General features: G+C 41.0%; 1 protein-coding gene and 5 gene segments (V, D, J or C); 3 read left to right on the top strand and 3 right to left on the bottom strand.

Annotated features, from left to right (window-relative positions):
- The first annotated feature begins 19 nt into the window (after positions 1-19).
- Positions 20-1,778, top strand: LOC121619229. The segment is given in 2 exon segments: positions 20-73; positions 1,284-1,778. A coding segment is annotated over 1 exon segment (264 nt).
- Positions 1,779-5,893: 4,115 nt separating this feature from the next.
- Positions 5,894-6,488, bottom strand: LOC121619170. The segment is given in 2 exon segments: positions 5,894-6,325; positions 6,433-6,488. Coding segments are annotated over 2 exon segments (375 nt in total).
- Positions 6,489-7,008: 520 nt separating this feature from the next.
- On the top strand, positions 7,009-8,396 carry LOC121619215. The segment is given in 2 exon segments: positions 7,009-7,061; positions 7,899-8,396. A coding segment is annotated over 1 exon segment (264 nt).
- Positions 8,397-9,311: 915 nt separating this feature from the next.
- On the bottom strand, positions 9,312-9,890 carry LOC121619190. The segment is given in 2 exon segments: positions 9,312-9,625; positions 9,842-9,890. Coding segments are annotated over 2 exon segments (357 nt in total).
- Positions 9,891-15,773: 5,883 nt separating this feature from the next.
- On the bottom strand, positions 15,774-22,070 carry LOC121619974. The gene is made up of 6 exons (XM_041955914.1): positions 22,020-22,070; positions 20,045-20,345; positions 17,996-18,083; positions 17,795-17,893; positions 16,313-16,370; positions 15,774-16,205 (listed from the first exon to the last, which is right to left on the bottom strand). Exons 1-6 carry the CDS (start codon positions 22,066-22,068, stop codon positions 15,883-15,885), a joined length of 918 nt encoding a protein of 305 aa, XP_041811848.1. The 5' UTR covers positions 22,069-22,070; the 3' UTR covers positions 15,774-15,882.
- LOC121619225 lies at positions 16,888-18,273 on the top strand. The segment is given in 2 exon segments: positions 16,888-16,941; positions 17,779-18,273. A coding segment is annotated over 1 exon segment (264 nt).
- Positions 22,071-26,381: the final 4,311 nt, after the last annotated feature.

The following is a 26,381-nucleotide window of genomic DNA, read 5'->3' as shown; positions in this document are numbered from 1 at the left end:
TTTGTACGACGACTCAGTCAGTTTGTATCACTGTGGTACACGTTCGGTGGAGGAACCAGACTGGAACTTGGAAGTAAGTTCAGTTTTTGATGGATTTTATTCGATTGTCAGCAAATTTTTCTTGTCTGTAAATAAATTTTCTTTAGAAATCTAAATTTGTGATTTTCCATCTTCACTTCTATTTTCTCTCAGTTGCAGTTTTAAGTGCAGTTTTGTGTTTGAAATGAAATCATGACTGTAAATAATATAATGACTCGGTGCAGAGGAGAAGTCTCGTATTTAAATCTTTAGATGAAAGTGGAAACTTGAGTTCTTGTAGTTTAAGTTTTGTCAGACAAAGTCAGAGAGCCGTGTCTCTCTGCAGTGAGAGGTTTTTGTACGACGACTCAGTCAGTTTGTATCACTGTGGTTGACTTTTGGTGGAGGAACCAGACTGGACGTTGGAAGTAAGTTTCTGCTCAAATATTAAATATTGTTTCATCAGTAAATGTTTGAATTCATGTGTCTGAACATTTGCAGTAACTTGAACTTTTGATCGGACGGATCAAAATCACTTTAAAGACTCAGTTTTATCGTCCGTTTCTGCTGTTTAACCTTGAAGCTGAGCTCAAAGCAGCTTCACTCAACTTCTCTTGAAACGTTTCATTTCATTTGTGAAATGTGAACCGTTTGAAGTGTTGGAACGATGAAACGACAACACTCGTACTTTTCACACGTGTGTAAATTTGCTCTTTGATTCTCATTTTAAAGCGTTTTGAATTTGAGTAAAAATCATTTTGAACGAAGATGAAAATGTTGAAAATGCCTTTAAATCTCTGATCTGCTCAAACGGCTCAAAATGTCTTTTTGAAATAATGTTGACAGCTCTCTGATGGTCCTGGCTTATTTTTGTCTGATAATATCGTTGGATCTCATCAACTTCTGAGAGTTTCCACAGTAAATGTTTTTGTATAAATGTATCAGGACTCTGAATGAAATCACAGACGACTGAAAATATCTTCAAACTGTATTTTCTTGTTTTCTTCAAAAAGTCTAAAAGAGGTTTTTGTGTTTTAAAATGTCAATCAGATTGTTTTATTTCTCGTGCAGTTTGATATATTTCAGGTCATATGAGGACTCTTTCTGTGCTGATGTGCATGAGAGGTTTCTTAAAGGGAAGTGAAACAATGTGTGAGTGAGTGACTGGTGGAGCAGAAAAACCACCTGACAGAAACTCTCACACAGTAAAGGTGTCCAGGTGTCTGGTGTTTGATTGACAGCCGTGTGGTCCCCGTGTCTCCTAGGTGACGTCCGTCCCACCCTGACGGTGCTGCCCCCCTCCAGTGAGGAGCTGCGGCAGGGGAAGGCCACGCTCATGTGTCTGGCCAACAAGGGCTTCCCCTCAGACTGGACTCTGTCCTGGAAGGTGGACGGCAGCAGCAGCAGCAGCAGCAGCAGCTGGGAGGAGAGCAGGAGCCCCGGGGTGCTGCAGAGGGACGGCCACTACAGCTGGAGCAGCACCCTGAGGCTCCCTGCAGACCAGTGGGGGAAGGTGGGCTCTGTGACCTGCGAGGCCACCCAGGGCTCCCAGACTCCTCTCTCAGAGACGCTGAGGAGAGACCAGTGTTCCCAGTCCTGACCTGCCTCACTGAGACTCTGCTACTGGTTTTACTCTGCTACTGCTCTCACTCTGCACTCTGTCTCTGTCTGTTATTTGACAAATAGAAATATTCACTAGATTGTTGCAACGTTTCAATATTATTTCAGTGTTTGCAGAAAATAAAGACGTGTTCTTCAAATCACTTGTTTGAAAATTTATTATCCTCAAAGTGTTTTCAGAAATGTTCTTTAATGGCTGCAGCGACGCTATTTAACCAAAAACCAAAAAAAGTTGTCAAAAATGTATTTTTTCCTTGATGACTTTCCAGAAAAATATTTCAGATCACTTCATGTGTGTCCATATACAGTGAATATCAAAGAGTTCACAAACTCAGACAAAACTCCTCGTCTGTTTTGATTAGTATAAACCAGCGATGGTCGTAGTCTGAGACCATAATTTCTTGTGACAACTGATATAAATTCCTCTGTGATTGTAAAAATGTTTCCAGTCATTACAGATTTGTCTTCAACAATTAACCTTTGAAACAAACCCATGGTGGGATCATAACAAGGATAAATCATCCAATCACCTCTTTTTACTAAAGTGTCTTAATGATGATGATTGTCATATTGTTATTGCTTTAGGTTTATCTGAAGAACATGCACTGTCCTTCAAGTCAAACTACAAAAGCATGAAAATATTTTCTAAATCTGAAATATATCATCAGCGTAACGAGAAACCAAATTATTGTGAACCCAAATTTATCCCTGAAACTATTTACATCCTGCTTCTGCCGAAGATCCACAAACACAAAGACCAAGTGTTACTGAATTACATCCTGTCACACCGTGGTGAGGTTTGTCTCGTCTTGGGTTTTCTGGCTTGTCATTTCCTGTTTTATTTTGAAAGTCTACCTCTCCTCTCGTTTCAGAGCACTTGCCCTTCCTCACGCGTCACCGTTGTGTCCGCCCTGATTACCTATTGTCTCCACCTGTTCTCCATTACCCTCCATGTGCTTAAATAGGCTGTTTCTTCCTTATCTTGTGCCAGAGTGTCCTTGTCCATTGGTCCAGTCACCTGAACCTGTCTTTGTCCCTTGCCACAGTCACAGTATTTATCCACGTCAGCCTTGTTCCTCTTTCAGAGTGATTCTTTGTAAGTTTCATAGTTTAGTTTTTTGCAGTCCTCTTCTGTGTTTTGTTCACAGTTGTGTCATAATCCTCTTTAAGAGTGTTTTTTGTTTCATAGTCATTGTCCTTTATCTGTTGTAGGTCCCCCATTGTTTTTAGGATTTAATTTTATTTTTGGTAATTTTCTCTAGTCTGGGGTCCTCCCTTTTGGAGTGTTTTTCGTTTTTTGCCTTTTGAGTTCATCCTCCCTCGGGAGTGATTTTGTTTGTTTAATTTTGGGGCCCTAACTGTTCTTTTCCTGATCCTCCATTAGGAGCGTTTTTTGTTATATTGTTTGTTTCATTGCTTTATATTGTGGTGGAATTTGTACATGTTTCTATACTTTTCTATTTTGTTTTCCTAGTTTATATAGTTGATCTGTAGTCGTAGCTGTTTTACTGTTATATTGACTAGAGGATGTCCTGGTGGATTCGTTGTTGTAACCCCACTGCAATTAACTCCCAGGGTGCCAAAGTGAATGACCTGATGTTATCACACCTAACTGTAAAGTACTGAGAACAGGACATCATCAAGTTTTATTGCAGACAGCTGTTTTTCTGTTGCCATCTGTTAAACCAGTTCTGCTGAGACCAAAGGCATGTCAGACTATAAAAATGGGGTGAAAACATCTGATCAGGGAGCACAACTCTGAACTGCTTACTGCCGTGTGGTTCTGTGGCTGTGTCTCCTCTCTATACAGATTAAACACTTCGTGCACGTTACTTGCATTCCAGAGTGGTTTGTTTGGCTCTCTATAGGCAGACCGGGAAAATTTTCCACAACAATATAGTGAGTGATTTCTGCTACCTTGCCAAAGATAGATGAACCTCAGAATAATTTCATAGCCTATTTCTTTGTCACTCAGCAAAGAGGTCTCTGGGTTACTGATAATAAACCTGTGTTCATTGAAATCTCTGCGTCTGAGTCCTGATTCGGGTCACGGCCTGACACATACTTCATAAATCGTTTTAATCTGTTTGATAAAAAATAAACACTGTCATAGACATGATTCAAATTTTTGCAACATGAGTGAAATTATATTGAAACATAAATTTATTCTATAATTTATGAATATATAAGTTTCTATGACAGATGATAAGTCAATATCAACAACTTTAGTGTTTATATGTCATCATGGTGCAGGGAATAAACTTATCAAAGAGCTGAAATCATACGTCAAGAGTTTCATCAGTATCATCCTGCTGCTTTAATGTGCAACAAGATGTTTCAAAACCTGTTTGAGTGAATGCATTAAAAAGATAACTTTTTGTTATGTACAGTGTATTAAATGTTCAAATATTGTGAATAAGTAAGTGAATTATTATTATAACCTTTAGTTTTAGTTTGAGTGCAGCTGTTGATTCAGATCAGTTCCTCTCCAGCTGAGGGAGGTTTTTGTACGACGTTGTATCACTGTGTGAACGGCCAGCTGTAATTTTGTCGCCTCAAACTGAACTTTGCACATTTCTTGATATCTCTTACGGTTTTCGAGCTATGACCATCTCGAGACCATAAAGTTTCTCAAAGAAATACTCAGAATTTCTCCCCCTAGAGTGGATGACATCATCAGTTAGAGTGAAAGAGCCAGTGAGAAATCGCCTGATTTTTTTTTCTAAAATTGCTGTAAAATCCAAACGGTGAATAGGAGACACATAATTTTTAGATCTTTTTGGAGACAAACTTGTCCTCTTTGGTGTGATGCCCTCGAAAAAGCAGAGAGACTTACTGAATTTAAATAGTGAGGCTTTTTGTGCAGCCAGCTCCCTCCTGCTCTCCCATTAAGTCCCATGTTAAAATTCAGAGCTGTTTTGGGCGCAAAGCAGAAATGCCTCCTGTCTTTAGATCGCCGTAAAAAGAAAAGTTGTTGTCTCAGGAATAAAATGAGGAGATGGTCGGACTCAGAAAGGTCTCGGGAGTCCGATGATCTATAGTACACTCTGATACGAGGTACGGTTCTCTCACCATAGCATTTAGTTCAGGAGGTTCCCCGAACCCAAATCTCACTGCATACAATCCAAACTCCTGTTTTCTGAGTCGCAGCCTGCCGGAGTGTGTCTTTTTAAATCGACCATTTAGTCATTTTTCTAAAGAATATCTGGACATAAAACACACGTACATCTGGCCCAGACTTTTTTTTGATTTTTTTTTTTTTGATAGCAGCTACAGTTTTGTCACAATCACAAGTTGTTCGGAAGAAACCAACAGCGAAAAAGTGGCTGTTCAGGAACAGGTAAAAAGTGGGAGAGATAGAGAGGTAATTATCAGCAGGTGGGGCAGAAGTTACACACGCACACACATACACATTCAGACACACATATACCAGACACATCTCCATGTAGGAACTGGTTGGGCTGCTTGTTCAAAATACTTGGGACAATTTGATAAATGTGTAGTTCAAGCAGACACACACACACAAACAGACGAAGACACACACATACGCAGTCACACACAACGACAGACACAAACACACAGACACAGTCACACAAAAATACAGTTAAATACACACAGACAGCTTCATTTATATAGAAAGCCACAACGCTGTTAGCTCTACGCTCTAAATGACTCCAGTTGGTCCATTACATCTACGGAGACAGAGGGTGTCTCTCTGAAACAAGCTAAAGATTTGACATTCATAGAACCTGATTTTATTTCAAAACGATGTTCATGTGCATCACTTGTCATGTCTCATAGTTCAGTCAGTGCAGCCTATCAGAGGCCCCTTTTGCACAGAGATCCTTCAAAACTGCCATAAAGGAAACCCGTCATAATGCTGCCTTTGCTTTGTGACATTGAACCAAACAACGGCAGCATGACAGAGTTCATGGAGCAAAAGTGCTGAAATATGTCAAGTCTCACATGAGCAGCAGCCTGGCTGTTCACATCAGTCGTACATTTCTTAATGACGGTCAACAAAAGACTTTCTGCTCCTCTGCTGTTTTCTATTCACACGTAGAGCTGAAAACCTCATGAATTTATGAAGGGAAGCTTTTTCTGTGCTCCTGGATAAGCAGGCCATCACTTCCTGTAAAATAATGAAGTTTAAAGAACCATCACCTTGTGTGATGATCCGCATGGAGGGGCTTCTCTTCTACCTGTGTGTGTGTGTGTGTGTGTGTGTGTGTGTGTGTGTGTGTGTGTGTGTGTGTGTGTGTGTCCTCAGTGAAGTGTATCAGTCTCTGTTGTAGCTTCCAGCTGCAGCAGTCAGTTCAGTTTCTGTTCAGTCTGACTGAGGGAGGTTTTTGTACGACTCTTTTTCACTGTGTGAACAACCACTGACTGTTGATATAATGAAAACTCTGACAGTAGTAAACTGCTGCATCTTCAGTCTGGACTCCACTGATGGTCAGAGTGAAGTCAGTGTTTGATCCACTGCCTGTAAAACGATCTGGAATCCCTGATGCTCGGCTGTTAGCATCATAAATGAGCAGTTTAGGAGTTTCTCCATCTTTCTGTTGGTACCAGTTCAAATAGTACCCATTATAAACCTCTGGACTGGTCTTACAGTTGATGGTGACGGACTCTCCCAGAGCAGAGCTCACTGCTCCAGGCTGAGTCACTGTGATCTGGCCTCTGGACTCTGAGGATACAGACACACAAACATAAAGCAGCGTCACGGTTTTGTCGGCTTCATTTCAGACAGACGGACGTTCATAGAGGAGAGGACTCTGATCCTCTGGACTTTACCTGTGAAGCAGCAGCAGAGGAGAGTCCAGATGAGGACGCCGATCAGAGTCATGTTTTTGATGAGGAGGATTTCTGTGGCTTCTGTTGTCATGAAGGACAGCTGTCAGTCATCCAGTGTTCAACCCTCAGGACTATAAACTCTCCCAGAGCACTGGAGCATGGTGCTGCTGATGCAAAGTGGCTCTCTATGGAAATGCTCTGACTGACTCCAACAGGGACTTGGATTAGTCTGATGATGCTGCTGATCAGTGGATCAATCACTTTATCAGAGCATTGATAAACAGTCAGTGATCATTTTAATGTTGGTTTGGTTTGAGGACTCTGGATTCATTTTCTTTCACAATGTTTTGTTTTAATTTAATGCGAGAACAAATTAAATGTGACTTTTAGACAGACGTAAAAATAAAAACATAAAAATGTGATGAATTCTGATCAGTCGTGTCACAGTTTGATCAATATAAGATGAAATAGTTCATTCTTTCAACAGCTGGAAGTGTTCATGTTGAGTTTGTTGTGTTCACAGTCAGAGAGCCGTGTCTCTCTGCAGTGAGAGGTTTTTGTACGACGACTCAGTCAGTTTGTATCACTGTGGTTGACTTTTGGTGGAGGAACCAGACTGGACGTTGGAAGTAAGTTTCTGCTCAAATATTAAATATTGTTTCATCAGTAAATGTTTGAATTCATGTGTCTGAACATTTGCAGTAACTTGAACTTTTGATCGGACGGATCAAAATCACTTTAAAGACTCAGTTTTATTGTCCGTTTCTGCTGTTTAACCTTGAAGCTGAACTCAAAGCAGCTTCACTCAACTTCTCTTGAAACGTTTCATTTCATTTGTGAAATGTGAACCGTTTGAAGTGTCGGAACGATGAAACGACAACACTCGTACTTTTCACACGTGTGTAAATTTGCTCTTTGATTCTCATTTTAAAGCGTTTTGAATTTGAGTAAAAATCATTTTGAACGAAGATGAAAATGTTCAAAATGCCTTTAAATCTCTGATCTGCTCAAACGGCTCAAAATGTCTTTTTGAAATAATGTTGACAGCTCTCTGATGGTCCTGGCTTATTTTTGGCTGATAATATCGTTGGATCTCATCAACTTCTGAGAGTTTCCACAGTAAATGTTTTTGTATAAATGTATCAGGACTCTGAATGAAATCACAGACGACTGAAAATATCTTCAAACTGTATTTTCTTGTTTTCTTCAAAAAGTCTAAAAGAGGTTTTTGTGTTTTAAAATGTCAATCAGATTGTTTTATTTCTCGTGCAGTTTGATATATTTCAGGTCATATGAGGACTCTTTCTGTGCTGATGTGCATGAGAGGTTTCTTAAAGGGAAGTGAAACAATGTGTGAGTGAGTGACTGGTGGAGCAGAAAAACCACCTGACAGAAACTCTCACACAGTAAAGGTGTTCAGGTGTCTGGTGTTTGATTGACAGCCGTGTGGTCCCCGTGTCTCCTAGGTGACGTCCGTCCCACCCTGACGGTGCTGCCCCCCTCCAGTGAGGAGCTGCGGCAGGGGAAGGCCACGCTCATGTGTCTGGCCAACAAGGGCTTCCCCTCAGACTGGACTCTGTCCTGGAAGGTGGACGGCAGCAGCAGCAGCAGCAGCAGCAGCTGGGAGGAGAGCAGGAGCCCCGGGGTGCTGCAGAGGGACGGCCACTACAGCTGGAGCAGCACCCTGAGGCTCCCTGCAGACCAGTGGGGGAAGGTGGGCTCTGTGACCTGCGAGGCCACCCAGGGCTCCCAGACTCCTCTCTCAGAGACGCTGAGGAGAGACCAGTGTTCCCAGTCCTGACCTGCCTCACTGAGACTCTGCTACTGGTTTTACTCTGCTACTGCTCTCACTCTGCACTCTGTCTCTGTCTGTTATCTGACAAATAGAAATATTCACTAGATTGTTGCAACGTTTCAATATTATTTCAGTGTTTGCAGAAAATAAAGACGTGTTCTTCAAATCACTTGTTTGAATATTTATTATCTCCAAAGTGTTTTCATAAATGTTATTTTAATAGTTGCAGTGATGCTATTTAACCAAAAACATTTTAAAACACGTATTTTTTCCTTGATGACTTCATAAATTATGTTTCACATCACATCATGTGTTTCCATATACACTGATTATCAAAGAGTTTATAAACTCAGACAAAACTCCTCATCATTTTTGATTCATGCAAATCAGTGATGGTGAGGACTGTCATGCTGTTGTTGCTTTGGGTTTATCTAAAGAACATGCACTGTCCTTCAAGTCAAACTATAAAAGCATGAAAAACATTTTCTAAAGAAGAATTGTATCATCAGCGTAAAGAGAAACCAAATTCTTGTGAACTCAAATTTATCCCTGAAACTCTTTACATCCTGCTTCTGTTGAAGATCCACAAACACAAAGACAAATGAAAGATGGAAAAAGATGAAAGTGTTACTAAAATACATACTTCATAAATTATTTTGGTCTAAATCATAAAATACAAATTTGTTGGACAAAAAATGAAAACAATTAAATATGTTATAGATGTGATTAGTATTTTTACAACATGAATGAAATATTACTGAGATGACATTTTATCATCCAGTAAATTAATATTTTAGTTTCTATGAAAAATGGAAAGAAATAAAATTAATATCTACAAATTGATTGTCCACATGTCATCATGCTCCAGGGAATGACCTGATCAAAGTGAAGTATTACTTCAACAGTATCATCAGTATCAAACCTTGTTTGTATGAAAACATTAAAAGTATAACTTTTTGTTATGTACAGTATATTTAATGTTCAAATATGAACTATTTATTTTAGTAAAACCTTTAGTTTTAGTTTGAGTGCAGCTGTTGATTCAGATCAGTTCCTCTCCAGCTGAGGGAGGTTTTTGTACGACGTTGTATCACTGTGTGAACGGCCAGCTGTAACTCTGCTGACAGTAGTAAACTCCTGAATCTTCAGCCTGAACTCCACTGATGGTCAGAGTGAAGTCAGTCCCAGATCCACTTCCACTGAAACGACCTGGAACTCCAGATTGACGGCTTGTAGCAGAATTAATCAGGAGTTTAGGAGCTTCTCCAGGTTTCTGAAGGTACCAGTGGAGCCAGCTACTAACACTTGTACTGGTTTTGCATCTGATGGAGACAGTCTGTCCTGGAACAACAGACTGAGATTCAGGAGACTGAGTCAGGGTGATTTGTCCTGATGAACCTGTAAAACATGAAAAACAGGAGAAGGGTTATTGAGACAAATCCAGCTTGGAGGAAGATGATCACCATCAGAACAGAAGAGCATCATTTCTTTAACATGGAGAATAGATGGAAGAAGGTCAATGCTGCTTGTTTCAGTGTTTCTCCATCACAGCAGAACATGATTGTGGTGAAGCTGGTTGCATCCTGAAGCCAAGTTTTCAGAAGAGAGTCTCACCCTGAACCAGGAGCCCCAGGGTGGCCAGCAGTAGAACCAGTGAGCTCATGATGGTGCTGCCGGTGTGTGAGTGGCTCTGAAAGGCCTGGACAGCCACTGATCAACACTGGCCTCTTAACGGCTGGGAGCAGAGAGGCAGGACACATATGCAAACACACAGAGTCAGTGAACTGCAGCTGTCCTCAACATGTCATGATGTTTCCTCCTCACTGCTGGAACAACTGACTATTCAAATCATCCCCATGTAGAATTAAAGAGACTCAGGTTGCTGTACAGTAGCTGCAAAATCATCTCAAAAACAACACTTTCCTTTTATCTACTGAGCCATTTAATAGTCTTATTGTGATCAAATCAAATCAAATCAAACTTTATTTATGTAGCACTTTTCATCCATTTAAAATGCAACACAAAGTGCTTCACAAGATAAAAGAATACAACAACAGAGAGAATAAAAGCATAATATGACAGACAATATCCCGCTTCCAGATATATACACACGTGCGCTCACAAACACTCACACACACACTCACACACACACACACACACACAGACACACACACACAGTGCTGAGACATGGCAGGGCACTGAGGAACCATGTGAGGAAACACCTATGGGAGCCATCCACACTGGGAAGGGTCACAGCCGGCGGCCACTGGGAGCGCCGCCACAGAGACCACCCAGACGCCGATGGACAGGGGCAGACTCCGCACTTAATGCAGAGCCACCCAAGTCCCTCGGGCCCAGGCGGCCTCCAAGCAACGGCCCCCGTGGGCAGACCGGGCATACACCCCAGTGTGGAGGCCCCCACATGAGGAAACACTGAAGCTAGAAATTACAAGACCAAAGAAAAAATAAATAAATAGATAAATAAGATAAATAATAAATAAATAGATAAATAACCAAATAAATTAAAAATAAAAGTAGGTATAATGCACAAAAATTAGAAGCTTTAAGAAAGTTACAAATGTAGAGGAAAAATAGACAAATAAATAACTAATAAATAGTAGGTTCTAAATAAAAGTAATAAGATTTTAAGATGTAATACTGATAAAGTGCATAACTAAGAACAGGTCATAAGAAATATAAGAAGTAAAAATAGCATAATAGAAGAATTCAAAGTTTAAAAGAGATCAGTTAAAAGCCAAACCAAAAAGGTGAGTCTTGAGCCTCCTTTTAAAAACATCAACAGTCTCTGCAGTCCTGATGTTCTCCGGCAGGCTATTCCATAGTCGAGGGCCGTAATGGCTGAATGCAGCCTCCCCGTGGGTTTTTGTATTAACTCTAGGAATAATTAAAAGTCCAGTGCCGGAGGACCTCAGGACCCGCGAGGGTTGATATGATAAAAGCATGTCAGATAAATAAGTGGGCCCAAGACCATTAAGACATTTAAAAACTAATAAAAGAACCTTAAAATCGATCCTGAAACACACGGGGAGCCAATGCAGCGATTTTAAAATCGGTGTAATGTGAGCCCGCCCTCTGGTCTTCGTCAGCACGCGTGCGGCTGAGTTCTGTAATAGTTGCAGGTTAGAAATGGTCTTTTTAGGGAGGCCAGAGAGCAGGGCATTACAGTAGTCTAAACGACAGGAGATAAAGGCATGCATCAGCACCTCCGTGTTAGCTTGAGAGAGAGATGGGCGGACTATATTCTTAAGATGATAAAAACCTATTTTTGTTACATTTTTAATATGTGGAATAAAATTCAGCTCAGAGTCAAAAATGACGCCCAGGTTCTTTACACATTGAGTTGGTTTAAAATCCTGTAGTTTTGGTAAAAGTTTCTCTCTCTTGCCTTCAGTTTATGTGAGTCTGCGTTATACCTAATGTCATTTAAAATCTTTAAAAGGGCCGTCTCTGTACTGTGGTTCATCCTAAAACCAGATTGGTATTTCTCTAAAATATTGATACTATTTAAAAAATCATTTAATTGATTAAGAACCAGCTTTTCTAATATTTTACTTAAAAATGGTAAGTTGGACACAGGTCTGTAGTTATTAAAAATGTTGGGGTCTAGGTTACTCTTCTTCAGAAGGGGCTTCACCACTGATGTTTTTAAAGGCAGCGGGGAAGACACCCGTCGAGTAATTTACAATATTTAAAATCTGTTCCTCAAAGAAGCCATAAAATGTTTTTAAAAGTGATGTGGGAATTGGGTCTAAAAGGCAGGTTGTTGGGTTTACTTGGGAGAAAGTTCGACCAAGTGTCCTTGCGTCCACCAGGGCAAAACTCTCCAGTGTTGCCTCAGGTAAAAGTAATGGTACAGGTGTGTTAAAAAATAAATTCTGTTGGGGTAAAAGACTGGATCTGATATTATCGATTTTATTTCTGAAGTGGTCTGCAAAGTCCTCACAGAGGGCATCTGATGGGGGTTTGGAGGGTTTTTTAAAATTGCTATTAGTTAAACGATCGATGGTGGAGAACAGGAATTTGGTGTTGTTTTTATGGTCTGTGATGAGTCTTGAAAAATGAGAGATTCGTGCCAGTTTGACTGTGTTGTTGTAGATTTTCAGCTGTTCACGTAATATTTCATAGTGAATTGTCAGTTTGCTTTTTCTCCACCTCCTCTCTGCACTCCTGCAATTTCTTTTGAGTTTTCTGATTTCGTCGTTATTTCTCCACGGTGGTGTAGGTTTTGTTTTTATGGTTTTGGTTAAAAGTGGAGCGACAGAGTCCAGTGTTATTTCCAGTTTGCTGTTAAAATTGTCAACAATAAAATCACAAGAAGCAGGTAAAATTTCTGCAGGAGTGCTCTTGTTTTGTGTGTTTTCACATGCCGGATGATAGAATCCCCGATGATGATGGTAGTGGGATGAGGCCGGCTACCAGGACCAGGACCGTGGTCGGGCAGAGGCAGCCGGGAGGCCCGGCCGGGCCGCAGGTCCCCGGTGGCGGCAGCCGTAAAACCAGACCGGATGGAGGGCTCGCCGGATGGGTGTCTTCCGTTGGTGGTGGAGGCTGAGGGACCCGACCGAGCAGATGGCCCGCTGGTTGGAGGGGACGCCCGGGAGCTGGGTGGGCCGGCTGATGGAGGATTTGTCCGTGGTGTGAATGAGAGAGCCACAGCCTTACGGAGAGCAGAGGGGGCAGCAGCCGGTATGGGGCCCACTGTGTCGGCGCTGATGGTGGAGGGTGCAGACCGCCGGTGTCCGGCGCTGATGGTGGAGGGTGCAGACCGCCGGTGTCCGGCGCTGATGGTGGAGGGTGCAGACCGCCGATGTCCGGGGTTCCGCTGTGTGGATCCTGATAGTGGTCCTGAGAGTGGAGGGAACTCCTGCTCGTCCAGTACGGTGAATTTGTTGGAGAGACAGAGATCCTGGGCTGGAGGTGGGGAAGGTGTTTTCTGCAGTTTACCGGCATATTTTCCGCCGTGCTGAACCACCGTCCATGGTGCCGGCTGTCCCGGGGTGGAACACAGAAGAGTCTTGGGTCTGGCTCCCGTTCTGGCCCATTGATCTCCATTCAGGGACTGGGCAGGATCGATCCACGGCACTGTAGCGTCCAGGTCTCCGCTAGCGCCGTCGCCGGTTGTTGCTACAGTGCTCAGACACTGCGCTAGCATGGTGTCGATTAGCCGCTCGTCCTCTCCGATTTGTTGTAGGAGAGAGACTCTTCCCTCCAGTTCAGCGACCTTCTTGTTGAGCTGAAGGCAGCCCTCACAAGAAGCAGATGGGGAGGTGAGTGGTGCCATCCCTCTTTTTTTTTTGGCAGTTTAGGAAGTTTTATTTGTTTATGTGTCTTCTCAAACTCCAACACTCTGCTGCCGTAAACGAGAACTGCCGTAAACGTCTGTTTTACAAGAGGGATCTGGCTGAGAAGCCAGCTTGAAAATAGTCTTATCAGTGGCACGAGGCAGCGCAAGAGAGCATAGCGAGCATAGCTTGATCCACTATTGTTATCCCGCGCGTTTTTTCTTCCCATTTTTCATCTTCTGCCAGAATTTCGGTGGGTAGTCCCGCAGCTTTGAGAAAACCTTCGCAAACTATATATCAAAACGTGCGGCTCGATCGGGAATGGTGTGCTACGACTTTTATAGCTATTTCGTCAATAATTCACAAAGCTATTCGCAAAAACTGCGAAGAATTTCCCATAAGAAATGATTGGGGAAATTTCCAAAAATTTCAGCCTTTTTCAATTGTCCGCTGCTTCGCCATACTTTCTCCTAGAGATTTCATTCAAACTTTAAAACGTAGATAATTTTGTCAGGTCGAAATGAATTTGGCACATTTTTTGATATCTCTTACGGTTTTCGAGCTATGACCATCTCAAGACCATAAAGTTTCTCAAAAAAATGCTCAGAATTTCTCCCCCTAGACTGGATGACCTCATCAGTTAGAGTGAAAGAGCCAGTGAGAAATCACCTGATTTTTTTTTTCAAAATCCAAATGGTGAATAGGAGACACATCATTTTTGGATCTTCTTGGAGACAAACCTTTCTTCTCTCATCAAAGTTCAATTTTAAAGGGTTAGCCCCCACCAAATTTAAATAAATAGGGATCTTGCACCAGCTGCCCTGCTCTGCTGCTCCATTTAAACCCATACAATCTCCTGTTTTCTGAGTCGCAGCCTGCTGGAGTGTGTCTTTTTAAATCGACCATTTAGTCATTTTTCTAAAGAATATCTGGACATAAAACACACGTACATCTGGCCCAGACTTGTCTGCATACCACAGTGTAATCAGTTTTTTGATAGTAGCTTTTGTCACAATCACAAGTTGTTCGAAGTAACTGACAGTGAAAAAGTGGCTGTTGAGGAAAAGGTAAAAAGTGGGAGAGATAGAGAGGTAATTATCAGCAGGTGGGGCAGAAGTTACACACGCACACACATACACATTCAGACACACATATACCAGACACATCTCCATGTAGGAACTGGTTGGGCTGCTTGTTCAAAATACTTGGGACAATTTGATAAATGTGTAGTTCAAGCAGACACACACACACAGACGAAGACACACAGACACAGTCACACACAAACACAGATAAATATACACAGACAGCCTCATATACATAGACGGATAAAACGCTGTTAGCTATATTGATACCGTTAGCATTAGCTCTGTTAGCTCCATTAGCATTAGCTCCCTTAGCTCTTTTACCGCTGTTAGCATTAGCGCCGTTAGCTCTATTAGAAAAAGCAAACTTTGGATGATAATTGAGATGGTTCATTTCCATTAAATTCATTCATGTCAATTGATTCAGTTAATAAGACCCGCAGCCCCCTCGTGCCACTGTCAAAATTGCGGCAGCGCCATAATTGTTTAGTTCAACAATTACGATTGTTGTCTACAGACGGGAAACTAATGAGATTGTGTTGTTTGATTTCAGGGACAATCAGATTTGATGGTATTGAAAATGTGCTCACATGCTGGAAATACAGATGCTTGTACCGATCTATGCAGCTGAGGGAAGAATGAAAAATGCCAACAGAGGACATAAGGACATCAATGTCTTGTAAACGTTGTGTTAAAGGTCCAGTGTGAAGGATGTTGTGATCTAATGATGATGTTTCAGATTGCAACCAGCTGAATACCTCTTGTCTCACCCTTTCATTTGCAAGCGTGTATGAATTCTGACGGTGGCTGTGAAACTTGGGACAAACATTAAAGGTGCTGTCTCGAGCCAGTGTCTGTTTTGTCCATTCTGGGCCACTGTAGAAATGTGGCTGTGCAAGATAGCGGTTTTCATGGAAGAGGACCCGCTCCCTCTGGAGATATAAAGAGCTCAATATAAGACAACAAAAACATAATTATTCTTATTTCAGGTGATTGTACACAAATTTAAAGAGAATTATTAATGTTAAATTTCATTTCTGCCAGTTGATTCACATAAATCGTCACGTCTGCTCCTTCAATTAAACTCAATGTATTATCACAGAAAGAGACGATGAAGTGTGGAATATATTTAACATGTGTGTGTGTGTGTGTGTGTGTGTGTGTGTGTGTCCTCAGTGAAGTGTATCAGTCTCTGTTGTAGCTTCCAGCTGCAGCAGTCAGTTCAGTTTCTGTTCAGTCTGACTGAGGGAGGTTTTTGTACGACTCTTTTTCACTGTGTGAACAACCACTGACTGTTGATATAATGAAAACTCTGACAGTAGTAAACTGCTGCATCTTCAGTCTGGACTCCACTGATGGTCAGAGTGAAGTCAGTGTTTGATCCACTGCCTGTAAAACGACCTGGAATCCCTGATGCTCGGCTGTTGGCAACGTAAATGAGCAGTTTAGGAGTTTCTCCATCTTTCTGTTGGTACCAGTGTAAATAGCTCCCACCATAAACCTCTGGACTGGTCTTACAGTTGATGGTGACGGACTCTCCCAGAGCAGACCTCACTGCTCCAGGCTGAGTCACTGTGATCTGGCCTCTGGACTCTGAGGATACAGACACACAAACATAAAGCAGCGTCACGGTTTTGTCGGCTTCATTTCAGACAGACGGACGTTCATAGAGGAGAGGACTCTGATCCTCTGGACTTTACCTGTGAAGCAGCAGCAGAGGAGAGTCCAGATGAGGACGCCGATCAGAGTCATGTTTTTGATGAGGAGGATTTCTGTGGCTTCTGTTGTCATGAAGGACAGCTGTCAGTCATCCAGTGTTCAACCCTCAGGACTATAAACTCTCCCAGAGCACTGGAGCATGGTGCTGCTGATGCAAAGTGGCTCTCTATGGAAATGCTCTGACTGACTCCAACAGGGACTTGGATTAGTCTGATGATGCTGCTGATCAGTGGATCAATCACTTTATCAGAGCATTGATAAACAGTCAGTGATCATTTTAATGTTGATTTGGTTTGAGGACTCTGGATTCATTTTCTTTCACAATGTTTTGTTTTAATTTAATGCGAGAACAAATTAAATGTGACTTTTAGACAGACGTAAAAATAAAACCATAAAAATGTGATGAATTGTGATCAGTCGTGTCACAGTTTGATCAATATAAGATGAAATAGTTCATTCTTTCAACAGCTGGAAGTGTTCATGTTGAGTTTGTTGTGTTCACAGTCAGAGAGCCGTGTCTCTCTGCAGTGAGAGGTTTTTGTACGGCGACTCAGTCAGTTTGTATCACTGTGGTGGACTTTTGGTGGAGGAACCAGACTGGACGTTGGAAGTAAGTTTCTGCTCAAATATTAAATATTGTTTCATCAGTAAATGTTTGAATTCATGTGTCTGAACATTTGCAGTAACTTGAACTTTTGATCGGACGGATCAAAATCACTTTAAAGACTCAGTTTTATTGTCCGTTTCTGCTGTTTAACCTTGAAGCTGAACTCAAAGCAGCTTCACTCAACTTCTCTTGAAACGTTTCATTTCATTTGTGAAATGTGAACCGTTTGAAGTGTCGGAACGATGAAACCACAACACTCGTACTTTTCACACGTGTGTAAATTTGCTCTTTGATTCTCATTTTAAAGCGTTTTGAATTTGAGTAAAAATCATTTTGAATGAAGATGAAAATGTTCAAAATGCCTTTAAATCTCTGATCTGCTCAAACGGCTCAAAATGTCTTTTTGAAATAATGTTGACAGCTCTCTGATGGTCCTGGCTTATTTTTGGCTGATAATATCGTTGGATCTCATCAACTTCTGAGAGTTTCCACAGTAAATGTTTTTGTATAAATGTATCAGGACTCTGAATGAAATCACAGACGACTGAAAATATCTTCAAACTGTATTTTCTTGTTTTCTTCAAAAAGTCTAAAAGAGGTTTCTGTGTTTTAAAATGTCAATCAGATTGTTTTATTTCTCGTGCAGTTTGATATATTTCAGGTCATATGAGGACTCTTTCTGTGCTGATGTGCATGAGAGGTTTCTTAAAGGGAAGTGAAACAATGTGTGAGTGAGTGACTGGTGGAGCAGAAAAACCACCTGACAGAAACTCTCACACAGTCAAGGTGTTCAGGTGTCTGGTGTTTGATTGACAGCCGTGTGGTCCCCGTGTCTCCTAGGTGACGTCCGTCCCACCCTGACGGTGCTGCCCCCCTCCAGTGAGGAGCTGCGGCAGGGGAAGGCCACGCTCATGTGTCTGGCCAACAAGGGCTTCCCCTCAGACTGGACTCTGTCCTGGAAGGTGGACGGCAGCAGCAGCAGCAGCAGCAGCAGCTGGGAGGAGAGCAGGAGCCCCGGGGTGCTGCAGAGGGACGGCCACTACAGCTGGAGCAGCACCCTGAGGCTCCCTGCAGACCAGTGGGGGAAGGTGGGCTCTGTGACCTGCGAGGCCACCCAGGGCTCCCAGACTCCTCTCTCAGAGACGCTGAGGAGAGACCAGTGTTCCCAGTCCTGACCTGCCTCACTGAGACTCTGCTACTGGTTTTACTCTGCTACTGCTCTCACTCTGCACTCTGTCTCTGTCTGTTATCTGACAAATAGAAATATTCACTAGATTGTTGCACCGTTTCAATATTATTTCAGTGTTTGCAGAAAATAAAGACGTGTTCTTCAAATCACTTGTTTGAATATTTATTATCCTCAAAGTGTTTTCAGAAATGTTCTTTTAATAGTTGCGTGATGCTATTTAACCAAAAACATTTTAAAAGATGTATTTTTTCCTTGATGACTTTATAAATTATGTTTCACATCACATCATGTGTTTCCATATACACTGATTATCAAAGAGTTAATAAACTCAGACAAAACTCCTCATCATTTTTGATTCGTGCAAATCAGTGATGGTGAGGACTGTCATGCTGTTGTTGCTTTGGGTTTATCTGAAGAACATGCACTGTCCTTCAAGTCAAACTATAAAAGCATGAAAAACATTTTCTAAAGAAGAATTGTATCATCAGCATAAAGAGAAACCAAATTCTTGTGAACTCAAATTTATCCCTGAAACTCTTCACATCAGGGGTCACCAACCCGGTGACCAGGGGGCACCAGGTCGCCCGCAGCATCCACATCAGTCGCCCATAAGCCATTTCCAAAAAGAGCACTAAACAACTAACAACTAATTAATTGTGTTGCTATTCTTTTTGAATTACATTTACAGTGATGTAAATTTAAAAACGAATACATAAAAACGTAAAAAAAAGTATATCATAAAAAAAGTTTAATCTACGAACTCTGACGTAGTCTGGGTCGGAGGTCAGTCTACTGCGCATGACAAACCAGCTTTGCTTTGCTTGTGAGCGCTGCAAAGATGAGGAGTCGAACGCGTTTTCTACCCACAAAAACAGCAGAAAAAAGGAAGAAAACTTCATTTTCACAGTGAATGGGAGGAAGAGTTCTTTTTTACTAACGTGAAAGACAACTGCGTGTGTCTCACTTGCGGTGCGACTGTGGCGACGGCTGAGCGGCACAACGTGGAGAGACACTTCAGTACATGTCACAAAAGCTACCATGCTAACTACCCACCAGGCAGCCGATTTTTGTTAAATCTTACAAAATTGATAATTTGTACAAACATGGTTCAGAGTTTATGATTTGATAAAAACTGTTAGTGGCTCGTAAAAATTGAAAAAGATTTCCTGCAAAATGTTGTGGAAGTGATCATTTGAAAATGAAACAATTGGATATTGCATATTGAAATGTATCTGTTTCCGACCTTGTTTAATCATTCTGAATAACTATTGTGATGGATCATATGCGATCAGTGTCTTCACATAGAATATCATTAATGATAATATCAAATTAAAGGTACACTGTGTAACTTTGTTATTTCAGAAGTGTATTATCAGAGTGTAGCCCTTTGCATTACTCAGTGCCCTTGAAGTAGCTCTTAGTTTCAAAAAGGTTGGTGACCCCTGCTTTCAATCCTGCTTCTGCTGAAGATCCACAAACACAAAGACAAATGAAAGATGGAAAAAGATGAAAGTGTTACTGAATTCCACACTTCATAAATCATTGGTCTCAGTCATGAAATACAATTTTGCTGAACTGAAATAAAATGAATAAAATATGTTTGAGAGATGATTCGTATTTTTGCAACAAAATTGAAATATTTCAAAGAAGTGAAATCATAGTTTAAGAGTTTCATCAGTATCATCCTGCTGCTTCAATGTGCAACAAGATGTTTCAAACCCTGTTTGAGTGAATACATTAAAAATATAACTTTTTGTTATGTACAGTGTATTTAATGTTCAAATATTGTGAATAAGTAAGTGAATTATTATTAACTATTTACTTTTAGTAAAGCCTTTAGTTTTAGTTTGAGTGCAGCTGTTGATTCAGATCAGTTCCTCTCCAGCTGAGGGAGGTTTTTGTACGACGTTGTATCACTGTGTGAACGAGCTGTATCCCTGCTGACAGTAGTAAACTCCTGAATCTTCAGCCTGAACTCCACTGATGGTCAGAGTGAAGTCAGTCCTAGATCCACTTCCACGGAAACGATCTGGAACTCCAGACTGACGGCTTGAAGCTGAATAAATCAGGAGTTTAGGAGCTTCTCCAGGTTTCTGAAGGTACCAGTGGAGATAGCTACCCACATTTGAACTGGTTTTGCATCTGATGGAGACAGTCTGTCCTGGAACAACAGACTGAGATTCAGGAGACTGCGTCACAGTGATTTGTCCTGACGAACCTGGAAAACATGAAAAACAGGAGAAGGGTTATTGAGACAAATCCAGCTTGGAGGAAGATGATCACCATCAGAACAGAAGAGCATCATTTCTTTAACATGGAGAATAGATGGAAGAAGGTCAATGCTGCTTGTTTCAGTGTTTCTCCATCACAGCAGAACATGATTGTGGTGAAGCTGGTTGCATCCTGAAGCCAAGTTTTCAGAGGAGAGTCTCACCCTGAACCAGGAGCCCCAGGGTGGCCAGCAGTAGAACCAGTGAGCTCATGATGGTGCTGCCGGTGTGTGAGTGGCTCTGAAAGGCCTGGACAGCCACTGATCAACACTGGCCTCTTAACGGCTGGGAGCAGAGAGGCAGGACACATATGCAAACACACAGAGTCAGTGAACTGTAGCTGTCCTCAACATGTCATGATGTTTCCTCCTCACTGCTGGACCAACTGACTATTCAAATCATCCCCATGTAGAATTAAAGAGACTCAGGTTGCTGTACATGTAACAGGGTATAAATGTCAAATTATTCCACTTGCTGTTATTGGTTTTATTCATTTAATTGTTATTGGCTCAATAGTTGTCGTGCACAGCACGGGCAAATAAATGGTAATTGGTATGACGAACCCATGTTTATTCTATAAATGTATATGTAGTATAAACTACTTAGATGTAGAGCGTGTGAGGGATACTTCATACAACTCCATTAAGGATGTTACCGAGGAGTTTCAGGTTTGAGATACTTTGTATGCTAGCTATCCAGTAGCATTAGCTAAATGAATGTGCTGCTCCTGTTATAGTGTGCTGTGCACGAGACGCCAGAGCCCGCTGACCAGGCTGTTTTCTATTCACACGTAGAGCTGAAAACCTCATGAATATATGAAGTGAAGCTTTTTCTGTGCTCCTGGATAAGCAGCCCATCCACTTCCTGTAAAATAATGAAGTTTAAAGAACCATCACCTTGTGTGATGATCCGCATGGAGGGGCTTCTCTTCTACCTGTGTGTGTGTGTGTGTGTGTGTGTGTGTCTGTGTGTGTGTGTGTGTGTGTCCTCAGTGAAGTGTATCAGTCTCTGTTGTAGCTTCCAGCTGCAGCAGTCAGTTCAGTTTCCGTTCAGTCTGACTGAGGGAGGTTTTTGTACGACTCTTTTTCACTGTGTGAACCACCCCTCACTGTTGATTTCATAATAACTCTGACAGTAGTAAACTCCTGAATCTTCAGCCTGAACTCCACTGATGGTCAGAGTGAAGTCAGTCCAAGATCCACTTCCACTGAAACGACCTGGAACTCCAGACTGACGGCTTGAAGCATCATAAATCAGGAGTTTAGGAGCTTCTCCAGGTTTCTGAAGGTACCAGTGGAGATTGCTGTAAACACCTGAACTGGTTTTACATCTGATGGAGACAGTCTGTCCTGGAACAACAGACTGAGATTCAGGAGACTGAGTCAGGGTGATTTGTCCTGATGAACCTGGAAAACATGAAAAACAGGAGAAGGGTTATTGAGACAAATCCAGCTTGGAGGAAGATGATCACCATCAGAACAGAAGAGCATCATTTCTTTAACATGGAGAATAGATGGAAGAAGGTCAATGCTGCTTGTTTCAGTGTTTCTCCATCACAGCAGAACATGATTGTGGTGAAGCTGGTTGCATCCTGAAGCCAAGTTTTCAGAAGAGAGTCTCACCCTGAACCAGGAGCCCCAGGGTGGCCAGCAGTAGAACCAGTGAGCTCATGATGGTGCTGCCGGTGTGTGAGTGGCTCTGAAAGGCCTGGACAGCCACTGATCAACACTGGCCTCTTAACGGCTGGGTGCAGAGAGGCAGGACACATATGCAAACACACAGAGTCAGTGAACTGTAGCTGTCCTCAACATGTCATGATGTTTCCTCCTCACTGCTGGAACAACTGACTATTTAACTGCTCAGATATATAGTCTGGCGGGTGCGGATGCTGTCTATTTGTGTGGGGATTTCAATAGTCGTCTTGGCAATCTTGACGATAGTATAAGTGATGTGGATAATATACTTGAAAGAAGTAATCTCGATAGCTTTGTCAACAACTATGGAGAAACGTTAATTGAACTTTCGAGAGATGTTAAATGCTGTGTGCTCAATGGTAGAATACTCTTGGGCAAGGATAACTTCACTTCAATTTCTGTTAAAGGAAAAGCTGTCGTAGATTACATTATTGCCCCACATGAATGTTTAAGTAATTGTGTTAAACTTTGGATTTTTACCCCAAAGGAGTTAATAGAGAGATTAGGAGATGAAGGCCTGTGTCTGCTGGGTGATAGATGTAAATTACCTGACCATTCTCTACTGTCGTTACAAATTTAAGTAAGACCTCATTTTGTTAAAGAAAAGCTGCATTTAACGTATACTCGGAAGACTACAGTACAACGACTTCCTGATTCATTTTTGGCCACTAGTCAATGCAATAAAGTACTACAAGATTTTACAGAACAACTGGGAATTATTAAGAATAATCAAAAGGAGTTGAATGCCTGGTATGATAGATTCTGTGGCTTTGTTTATACAGCACTTAACAGGGGGGTTAAGAAGACTAAGAGCCATAGAAACATTCGAAATTCTCATAAATCCTACTGGAATCAGGATTTGCAGGCTTTATGGGATACTCAAAAAATAGCAGAAAAAGTTTTTCTGAAATGTACGAATAAAATTTTGAGGGAAAAGTTGAAGATGGAATTTAAAGAAAAGCAAACCAAATTTGACAGGATGTTACGTACAGTGAAACACAGTTTTAACAGAGGTCTTTCTCTGCATATTGATTACTTGCAAACTCATAACCCTCAACATTTCTGGAATGAAATAAACAAACTGGGCCCCAAGAGGTTAAGGGAGATTCCTATGGAGGTAAAACTAGAGAATGGTGAATGTAGCTCTGTCTTAGGGGCTGTACTACAGAGATGGGAGAAGGATTTTGCAGATTTGTTTTCTGGGTGCAATGATTCATTTGATGACGTTTTTCTGAAAGATATAATAAGTTTAAAAGAATCATTAGAAAGTCAAATGAAAATTGATAATAACTATAATGTATTTTTGAATGCAAATTTCTCTGTCGAAGAGGTAAAAAATGTAATAGATAGATGCAAACTGAAAAAAGCCAGTGGAATTGATGATATTTCTTATGAAATTCTAAAGTCACCAAGGTTATTCAATGTATTATTTGAATTATTTCAATCTTGACACTTTTGACAATGGCACCATTCCTACACAGTGGCAGAAGTCTCTTATAAAACCTATTCCTAAGTCTACTAGAAATGACCCCAAGCTGCCTCTTAGTTACAGGGGTATTAGTCTAATTAGTTGTGTGTATAAGCTGTATTCATCAATCTTAAATTGCAGGCTGGTAGAACACCTGGAGAGGACAGGTTTACTTGTGGATGAGCAAAACGGGTTTCGAAAATCTAGAGCTTGTATTGACCATATATTTGTAGTTAGTTCTCTGATACAATCAAGAATTAAGGAGAACAGGTCGATATTTGCTTGTTTTATTGACTTCAGGAAGGCATTTGATTCGATTAATAGAGAACTTCTTCAATACAAACTTTTACAATCTGGTGTTAATGGAAAGTTTTATTATGCTATCAAGTCCCTTTATCAGGCTCCTGTCGCTTGTGTTCAAGTCAATGAATACAGAACAGGATGGTTTTCCCAACAATACGGTGTGAACCAAGGAGATGTCTTGTCACCAACATAGTTTTCAATTTATGTGAATGATTTAGCTGTTCAGATTAAGACCTCTAGCTTGGGAATTAAAGTTGATGATCAGACTGTGGGCATACTATTATATGCGGATGATGTAGTTCTTTTAGCTGAAAATGAAGAAAATTTGCAGAGTATGCTGAACACTGTTGAGGAATGGTGCGGGAAATGGAGACTAGTGATAAATCAAGATAAAATACAAATTGTACACTTCAGGAGGAAATCATTGGAGAGAAGTCAAGTTATTTTTTAATTTGGGTTTAGTAGTGCTGTCATATACTGACCAGTATAAATATCTTGGTTTGACACTGGATGAACACATGACATTTAAGGAAGCTGTTAATGTTTTAGCTCAGTCAGCAGGCAGAGCTTTGGGATCTGTACTGAACAAAGTAAAGCATTGTGGTAATTTAGGATTCCATACTTATACAGAACAATACAATTCATGTGTCTGTCCGGTGTCTGACTATGCTTCTGGTGTTTGGGGCTTACATGTTACATACATACATGTTGCAATACAGTGCATTATAGAGCAATTCGATCATTTCTGGGAGTCCATAAATTTGCTTCTGTCTTGGCCATTACCGGAGATATTGGATGGGAACCTCCAAACATCAGACATAAATGTCAAATGCTTCGTCTCTGGAATAGACTGGTGAAGATGCCCAACCAGAGAATTACAAAAAGATATTTAATTGGAGCATCTCCAATCTTCACCCCTGGGCTAATGAGCTAAAATCTTTATTTCATTTGAATAATTCATCATTTATTTTCTATAATAGGTTATGTTGTGATATTCAGGAGATGAGGAGTAACATGTTTCTTAAGTTTATAGAAAAATTGTCTGTTGACATTTGGTATAAAACAAAATTGCGTACTTATTGTCTTATAAAGGACAGCTACTGTGTGGAACCTTATGTACAGTATAATTTAAGCAAAAGACAGAGATCCCTGTGTGCACAGTTACGCTCAGGAACATTACCATTAGCTTTAGAGACTGGAAGGTTTAATGCTACTCCAGAGAAGGACAGACTTTGTTTGCTGTGTGATTTGGGAGAAGTTGAGAATGAGGTTCATTGTATGTTTTACTGTCCTGTATACGCAGATATCAGAGAGGTACTTTTCAATAGGATGTCTTCTATTTATTTTGATTTCTTTTGGTTGGATGACCATGAAAAACTTGAACTATGTTTCAGAAGGGGAACCCTTTTCATGGCAAAATTTCTTTACCGGGCCTGGAATAAAAGGCAAGATATTTTGTTTGAGAACTGAGCAGCAGAATTATTGTTTAGGATGTATTGCTGCAATGTCAATATATCGGTGTCTTGTAAACCCATGTGGGTTGGGCACATTTGTGTGCATGACACGAAAATAAAGAAATCAATCAGTCATCAATCAGTCATGTAGAATTAAAGAGACTCAGGATGCTGTACAGTAACTGCAAATTAATCTCAAAAACAACACTTTCCTTTTCATCTACTGAGCCATTTCATAGTCTTATTGTGATCTGTTTTACAAGAGGGATCTGGCTGAGAAGCCAGCTTGAAAATAGTCTTATTAGTGGCACGAGGCAACACAAGAGGAGCGTAGCTCGATCCACTATTGTTATCCCGCGCGTTTTTTCTTCCCATTTTTCATCTTCCGCCAGAATTTCGGCGCGTAAGTAGTCCCACAACTTTGAGAAAACCCTCGCAAACTATATTTCAAAATGTGCGGCTCGATCGGGAATGGTGTGTTATGTCTTTTATAGCTCTTTTGTCAATAATTCACAAAGCTATTCGCAAAAAACTGCGTAGAATTTCCTATAAGAAATGAATGGGAAATTCCTCAATTTTCTGCCTTTTTCAATTGTCCGCTGCTTCGCCATACTTTCTCCTAGAGACTTCATTCAAACTTTAAAACGTAGATAATTTTGTTGGGTCGAAATGAACCTCAGCAATTTTTTTGACATCTCTCATGGTTTTCGAGCTATGACCATCTGAAGACCATAAAGTTTCTCAAAAAATGCTCAGAATTTCTCCCCCTAGAGTGGATGACATCATCACTTAGAGTGAAAGAGCCAGTGAGAAATCGCCTGAATTTTTTTTCTAAAATTGATGTAAAATCCAAACGGTGAATAGGAGACACATAATTTTTGGATCTTTTTGTAGACAAACCTTTCTTCTCTCGTCAAAGTTCAATTTTAAAGGGTTGGCCCCCATCAAATTTAAATAAAGAGGGATCTTGCACCAGCTGCCCTTCTCTGCTGCTCCATTAAAACGTCTTTTTAAATCGACCATTTAGTTATTTTTCTAAAGAATATCTGGACATAAAACACACGT

This window comes from Chelmon rostratus, chromosome 16 (genome assembly GCF_017976325.1).
Source record: "Chelmon rostratus isolate fCheRos1 chromosome 16, fCheRos1.pri, whole genome shotgun sequence".
Lineage (NCBI taxonomy): Eukaryota > Metazoa > Chordata > Actinopteri > Chaetodontiformes > Chaetodontidae > Chelmon > Chelmon rostratus.
Note: the sequence above shows the minus strand (reverse complement) of the source record. Positions and strands in the feature narration are given on the sequence as shown.

Coding starts and splice junctions, on each gene's coding strand:
- LOC121619974 (XM_041955914.1), bottom strand. CDS start 22,068: ATGAGCTCACTGGTTCTACTGCTGGCCACCCTGGGGCTCCTGGTTCAG. Junction 16,371..17,794: donor AGGGGGGCAGCACCGTCAGG/GTGGGACGGACG, acceptor ATCCTCCTCATC/AAAAACATGACTCTGATCGG. Junction 16,206..16,312: donor CCTCTGCTGCTGCTTCACAG/GTAAAGTCCAGA, acceptor CTGTATCCTCAG/AGTCCAGAGGCCAGATCACA.